Here is a 7536-nt window from a genome sequence, read left to right as displayed (position 1 = left end):
GATTACAAACACAATTAGAACAACTACAAAGAAAAACATACCTGAGTTGGGAACCACTTAAGCCTCTAATAGGAAAGAGGGAAAAAAACACAATTGATATATTAAATCTTGATTTTTTTTACTGTATGGAACAGTGGCGAAAATCATGCAATTTATACAATAACTATAAACACGATAATAAAGAGAGACTTGAGCAAATGGACTTTCTGCATCCTATCCATTCTTGTGGCTATCTTTTTGCTCACTGATTTTCCGGATCAATACCTTGTCTTAAGCCTTTGAGAGATTGGTTCAAGTTTAATATAAAAAAATAAATAAATATAAAAACAAAACCATCAACATTAACTGGTTCACCTGTAATGTCAGTATTGTATGAGCTCCAATTCCTTACAATGCTGCATGCAAAACAAAAATAACAAAGAAAAAAAGATTAGACAACAAAAACCTAAATAATAAGAAACAAAAGAAAAAGATCGATAAAATTTAAAAAACAACGTGCAAACAATGAGGTTAGGCTCTTGCTCAAATGCTTTATATAATGAGTTACCAAACCCAAAAAATTCTATAAGAATTATTTTTTGATTTGGAATTAATATCAACTGAAATCTTAAAATTTAGCAATTTTTATAATTTAGGGTAAATAATATATTTTTTAGATAGCCATGCCTTGTTTAAGTATTTTTGTCAAAAAAATATATTAGGCATCATGCGCCCAATAATAGAAATTATTTTATCTTATCTTTATTTTTTGCATATGGAATGAATGTTTTCTTATTTTATTTATTTTTTGGCAAAATGGAATGAATAATAGAAAATATTTTTTAATTTGTAAACATTATCAACGAAATCTTAAATTCTAGTATTTTTGTAATTTAGGGCAATTATATTATTATTTTTAGATTAGGGGCATGTTTACTTGTTAAGTATTTTTGTCTAAAAAGATATCAGGCATCGTAGTCCAATAATAGAAATTGTTTTATCTTATCATCATAGTTTTGCATATTGAATGAATGTTTTCTTTTTTTATTTATTTCTAGATAAAATATGTAATGAATAATATTACCAAGATAATTGCATCAAAAATTCCGCGATTTTTTTTTCCTACTAATATTTTTAATGATTCCATTTTTATTTATTTTTGTCGCTGCTAAGGATCCATTTTTATTTTTATATCATATTGTTTTGTGATTTATGCTTAATTCCAATGTCCTAACACTTCCAGCATGATCATTGATTTTTGTATTATTAATTTTTGTACTGGATAAACAAACCCTTTTATAAGCCAGAAGATTACTTGATTCATGTGTGACATCCACAAACCAGGTATTTTTCTTCTCATCTTTGATCTAAATTTAATCAATGATCCAGTTATTTAATATTATCTGAAAGTGTCATAGCAACAATTAAATTTAAGCATTCTTTTCTGCCGGTAGTTTGGAGTTGTAATTAGGCGAGTTCTATTATAAAAAGTGTAAACTGACATTGGACAATGGACATTGGATTTTTTTCTTTTTAATTCTTATGATTAATGATTGATTTAATTTTATGATAAAATCATGATGAATATTGCATATTTAATGAACTTATTTATTTATTTATTTATTGGTAATTTTAAAGTTGTTTCTACCTGTTTTAGAATGTTTTCAAGATTATATATTTTAAGTAATTATATTCTAGAATGTGATTGGCCGAATGATATACCGTGGGTCTCAAAGATTCTCCTTAATTTCTATTGGCCGAAATTTTTAATGGTGGGGCCAGAATCAACCAGAAGCTCCGATTAACCTTGGCGCTCGAAAAACTCTATTTTTATAGAGAGTGATCCAGTTATTTAATATTATCTGAAAGTTTAATAGCAACGATTAAATTTAAGCATTCTTTTCTACCAGTAGTTTGGAGCTGTAATTAGGCGAGTTCTATTATAAAAAGTGTAAACGGATATTGGATAATGGACATTGGATTATTTTTTTTAATTATCATGATTGATGATTGATTTAATTTTATGAAAAAATCATGATGAGTATTGCATATTTAATGAAATCATTTATTTATTTATTGGTAATTTAAAGTTGATTCCACCTATTTTGGAATGTTTTCAAGATTATATATTTTAAGTAAATATATTCTAGAATGTGATTGGCCGAATGATATACCGTGGGTCTCAAAGATTCTCTTTAATTTCTGTTGGCCGAAATTTTTAACGGTGGGGTCAGAATCAACCAGAAGCTCCGATTAACCACGACGCTCGAAAAAACTCTATTTTTATATAGAGAATTTCTCTTCTCTGGATTTTCAGTGCACCAGCACATGTGTGCTTCGCTTGTGTAAACTCCACTGAACTTGTGTGAAGTCCAGTTCTTCTACAGAGTGTAGAAATTTCTGAGCCTAGCTAGGCCCATAACAAATGGGCAACAGGTCCAGCAAATTGTGCCACCACACAAGTTCTATTTTGGTATAACCAAATTGAAACTATGATGGGACTATGTTTTGGGAATTTTTCTTATATAAAACATTTAAGAGAAAGGAGTTAGTGGTGCTTTTTCTTTCTTTTCGCAACTTCGAGCCATTGTACCTAAAAACATAGAAAAGAAGTGTAATATACAAAATTCCAAGAGAACTAAAAAGAAATGTGTAAGAAATCGGTATCGAAATTGGGTGTTTTAGACATCTATCAAATTCCCCCACACTTCATCTTTGCTAGTCCTCGATCAAACTAAAATAATATAATATACAACAAGTCCGTCTCGTCGAGGCTACGGTTACTTTTAGCGGAACGTAACAAGCCTTTGAACCACTAGGCGTCCCTAGTGGACGAGTTATACTCTCGTGAAGGTTTACTATAGGTTTACCTAGAAAACATATACTCCAACTCATAGTTACTTTTGAAAAATAAAGAATGAACACTAAGCAAACTATTTAGTTGGCATTTAATCCCGACTCAGCTAATATATACACCTCATCGTCAAGAGAAAAAAATTTCATCTACTTAGAAAGGCTAGTGTTCATTCTAAATGTTTCAAAAATCTCTATAAGTCGGAGTTTTGCCTACATCAAAAAAATTTTATGGAACCATTCCCCCACACTTAAACATGACATTGTCCTCAATGGAAAATGGGCTTTAATGTACGATTCAAGACAGGGCATCCTAACATGATGCAAGCATAATAAACACGCAAGAAAAACTAAAAACTAAAGAATGAAAAGGTGAAAGGTAAGAAATACGATACAAGTGGGTTGCCTCCCACTAAGCGCTTGGTTTAAAGTCGTCAGCCCGACTTACTACTTTCACGCATCCTTAGCCAGCGTCAACCTCCTCAATAGAAAAATAGGAATACACATCACTCGGGTACCTCATCGCCTCAAATATGTTTAAGCGTACAACCTCCCCATCAAATTTCATTATCAAAGTGACTTCGTAGACATCAATCTTAGTTCTAGAAGTTCTCATAAACGGTCTACCCAACAACAAAGGTGTAGACGAGGATAAATTTTCATCATTCATACCAAGAACATAAAAGTACACCGGAAATATAATATCATTAACCTGCACCAAAACATCCTCAATAACCCCATTCGGGCAAACATTAGATCTATCGGCAAGTTCTATAACTACACAGGTACTTCTGAGAGGACCAAGATTTAAGGATTCATAAATTGAAGCAGGCATAACATTAATAGATGCACCTAAATCTAGCAAAGCTTTTGTCAACCTTGTCTTACCAATTGTGCAAGGTACGGTGAAACTACCGGGGTCTTTCAATTTAGGTCGGAGTTTCCTCAGAAGATACGCCGTAACGTTTTCCCCCATACTCATTACTTCATTACCGGTCAATTTGTGCTTGTTAGTGCACAACTCCTTCAAAAACTTTGCATAGCGAGGAACTTGCCTTATAGCCTCAAGGAGCGGTATGTTCACTTGGATGTTCTTGAATATCTCATAAATCTCTTTGTATAAAGTCTACTTCTTTGACTATGCAAACCTATTAAGAAAGGGTGAAATGACATTAGTAGAAACAAGAGGTTTAGAGTGAGAATTCATTACCAAATCAGCCTTGTTAGGGGCTGTTTCGTCCTCTTCTTGCTCTAAAACAGATTCTTGAGTTTCCGGTGATGTAGCCGGTTGCTTAACTTGCTTCCCACTTCTTAGCTCAATAGCATTTACATTCTCTTTATGGTTCAACGGTTGAGAAGGAAGATTTCCAGACACTTGTGCCTTGAGTAGATTAATATTATTAGCCAATTGACTAACTTGGTTTTGCGCATCTCTCATAGCCATCTCGTATTTCTGCTGAAATTGGTTGAAGCCTTGCATTGACTTAGAAATCTCTTGCATACTTTGCATCATAAGAGTAAACTTGTCATCCACACTTGTGCTTTGAGGTTCTTGCTGTGGTCTTTGCATTACTTGGTAACCACCTTGTTGATTGAAAGTAGGATTCTCCGCAGCTTGCTTATTGGCGTAGCTGAAATATGGATGATTTCACCAACCCGGATTGTATGTGTTGGAGTACGGATCATACCTCGGCCTTTGATGATTTTGGTACATAGCATTTGCGTGCTCCATATTTCCTTCATACGATGGTACAATCACTGCAGAAATTTGTTGCATCATCCTCTCTATATTACACATCCTTTGTTCCATGTGAGAAACTTCACTAACTTTGTTCACCTTCTTGAAGAGAGTTTCTGATCGAGAGGAAAATTGCGGAGAAGTAGATGCCATATTCTCAATCAAAGCTCTTGCTTGTGCGAGTGTCTTGTCAACCAAAGCTCCACCACTTGCGGCATCTATCATTGTCCTATCATTTAATAAGAGTCCTTCATAGAAATATTAGATACTAAGTTGCTCCGTGATTTGGTGATGCGGACAACTTTGACATAATCTCTTGTAACGCTCCCAATACTCATACAAAGTCTCACCTGGCATTTGAACAATGCCACATATCTCTTTTCTGATTTTTGCTACCTTGGATGTGATAAAGTACTTCTCAAGAAAGAGTTTCTTCATACCGTTCCATGTAGTAATACTACTTGTTGGGAGACTGTAAAACCACTCCTTGGCCATACCCATAAGAGAAAATGGGAATGCTCTAAGCATAGCGTTATCGGTTTCAACGTTCCTTAGTTTCACACTTACAAGTACCATGTGGAATTCTTGGAGATGACAGTTTGGATTTTCCCCTGCCAAACCATGGAACTTGGGCAATGAGTTAAGCAAAGTAGGTTTCAACTCAATTTTTTCCTCCAATTGAATACACAAAGGTTGAGTGTTCAATTGTGGTATGCAAGATCCTTGAGTGTTTCCATATGAAATAGTACCTGAAAATAAGATTCTCAAAAATTATATTAATAATCTAAAAGTGAAACTAAAAGCAAAAAAAAAATAGCTAAAAAGAAAAATAACAACTTAATACTACCACTGCCTCCCCGGCAGCGGCGCCAATTTTGATGTGGTTGTCAACCTATCAATAATAATTCTTTTATGCTACACAATTCTATAAAGAAGTAGTGAGACAAGTCGAGTTCGTATCCACAGGGAGGTGTGAGTTTTAAGTTATTATCTAAGACAAATTTTTGTATTGAAAGACAAAAGTAATAAGATTGTAAAAATTGTAATTCAAATTATAAGATGAGATTGACTAGAGATTCATTCGCCACTACCAAACAAGATATTATTAATCATACAAGTTCTACTCTCAATAAATTTCGATTGTTAACAACTTTTAGACAAGTTATAAGCTCAATTAATCTTCGGATTCCTTAAATCACCGCATAGAATAAGTTCTCTAGCGGATTCTAATCAAATGAACCACCTAAAATAAGCTCTCTAGGTGTAATTCAATCAATTGATAAATTTGTGAATCAAGTTGCTCCTATCCACATGTTCGTAAGCTCGACACGTTAACCTAGGATTATCTTTTACACACTATTGCCTACAAAATCCCTTTGCGACAAATAGTGCTCCGTTATTTATGTAAAGATCACTCTAACAATTACGTATTAAAGTTTTCAATACTAGCATTAGAGTTGCATACAAGGTACCTAATTGCGCACTTAGATAGCAAGCATACATCTCATGGTCAAAAAAACGGTAAAAGATAATCAACAAAAGAGTATTTATGAAAGAATAACTTGCTTGAATTGATTAATAAAACATGCTTGGATTTTTGAAATTCTCCCCAATCAATATCGTTATTAGCTACTCGTATTTTTAATAGTAAAACACATGGCTTAAATGAGGTTCAGAAAAGCAAATAAAATCCTGGAAGCACACCAAGCTGTTGTTGATAATGCTCAAGTTCAAAGTTTTGTTCCGTCCTATAGTGGTAAAAAAGATTGTTCTGTATCTGCGGCTCCTTTATATGTTTCTTCTCCTGCACTGTCGTACCCTAAAACAGGCCCAGCAATCTTCAACATTCACAAACCCTACCGGCTTTCATATCACAGCCGTTCAACTCAATAATCAACATCCACAACACCCTTTCTTAGCTATTTTCACGTACCCAAACTCTATCCAATACCGAGATTAATTGGTACCCAAGTTTGCTTACCCCGTTCTCTTCTAAATATGAGCCCTAGACTTTGCCAGAAACTCATCATTCACTGCCCATAGAGCCAAGGCTTACAGCTGCACCCATTTACGACAAACCAGCAAATACATAGTGCAGTCGAACAGCTGCAACTGGCCACTCTGCACTATATTTTTCTTCTTCTCAACACCTTAACCAAGCTCCTAACAACTGCCAATTATCCCTTCTTCACTCCTTACATATTTCCCGAACCATAACTTGATCAAAATCCATCTAGTTCACTTCCAAAATTTGAACTATTATATCACCATAACTCAGCTTCTGCCATTCAGTTGCAAGCTTCCAACAACTGCCAAATACACCCATTGAACCACGACAACACCCACATACTCAGTCTAGCAATATACATCTTTAGACTGCATTTCATCTCAAGACAACCAACCACAATCATCGCAGACTCGAACCATTTTCCTTAGCATTGATTCCTTGTCCATCTGGGTTTCTTCTTGTCCACGTAATCACTCAACTTCACCACCATTCCGTCCCACTTTGTATGGCAGCAACAATAAACTGCAGTTCAGCTCGATTCCAGGCTACAGTCTTCAGGTTCGTACCAGTTGAACCTCCTCCATATCACAGCAGCGACATCACTCGAGAACTTGATGATTCAAGCATTTTTCCCGAACACTAGATGAGCAGAAACTGACAGTGTCTCTGTGCATTAACAAATCCCCTTCTTTAGTTCTCCAATTCTTGTAAATTCAAGTTCAATCAAACCCATAACTCCATTTCACCCAGGAACTGCAATTCATTCATAATCTCATTATTTTGTGAGCCTAAAAACAAGGCAGTCAACACCATCTTCTCTTGTTGTTGTAAATTCAAACTCCAATAACAGCAGCAACCATGATTCAGCCACGGCAACAACAGCATCAGGTCCTTTTTGCCATTATTTTCATACGACTTGTACTTGATGGGATTCTGGAAGAACCCTATATGTGATAAC

The 7536-nt window shown here is 34.7% G+C and overlaps 1 protein-coding gene across 1 annotated transcript; it reads right to left on the bottom strand.

The window, feature by feature from the left end:
- Positions 1-3970: 3970 nt before the first annotated feature.
- Positions 3971-5146, bottom strand: LOC113305801. The gene is made up of 3 exons (XM_026554801.1): positions 4921-5146; positions 4521-4818; positions 3971-4463 (listed from the first exon to the last, which is right to left on the bottom strand). The coding sequence occupies exons 1-3, from the start codon at positions 5144-5146 to the stop codon at positions 3971-3973; spliced, it is 1017 nt and encodes a 338-aa protein (XP_026410586.1).
- Between the last annotated feature and the right edge of the window lie 2390 nt (positions 5147-7536).

The sequence above is a fragment of the Papaver somniferum genome, chromosome 8, assembly GCF_003573695.1.
Source record: "Papaver somniferum cultivar HN1 chromosome 8, ASM357369v1, whole genome shotgun sequence".
Lineage (NCBI taxonomy): Eukaryota > Viridiplantae > Streptophyta > Magnoliopsida > Ranunculales > Papaveraceae > Papaver > Papaver somniferum.
The sequence above is the reverse complement of the archived record's forward strand: the minus strand, read 5'-3'. Positions and strand labels throughout refer to the sequence as shown.

Coding starts and splice junctions, on each gene's coding strand:
- LOC113305801 (XM_026554801.1), bottom strand. CDS start 5,146: ATGGTACTTGTAAGTGTGAAACTAAGGAACGTTGAAACCGATAACGCT. Junction 4,819..4,920: donor TGGCATTGTTCAAATGCCAG/GTGAGACTTTGT, acceptor ATTTCTATGAAG/GACTCTTATTAAATGATAGG. Junction 4,464..4,520: donor CAAAATCATCAAAGGCCGAG/GTATGATCCGTA, acceptor TCCATATTTCAG/CTACGCCAATAAGCAAGCTG.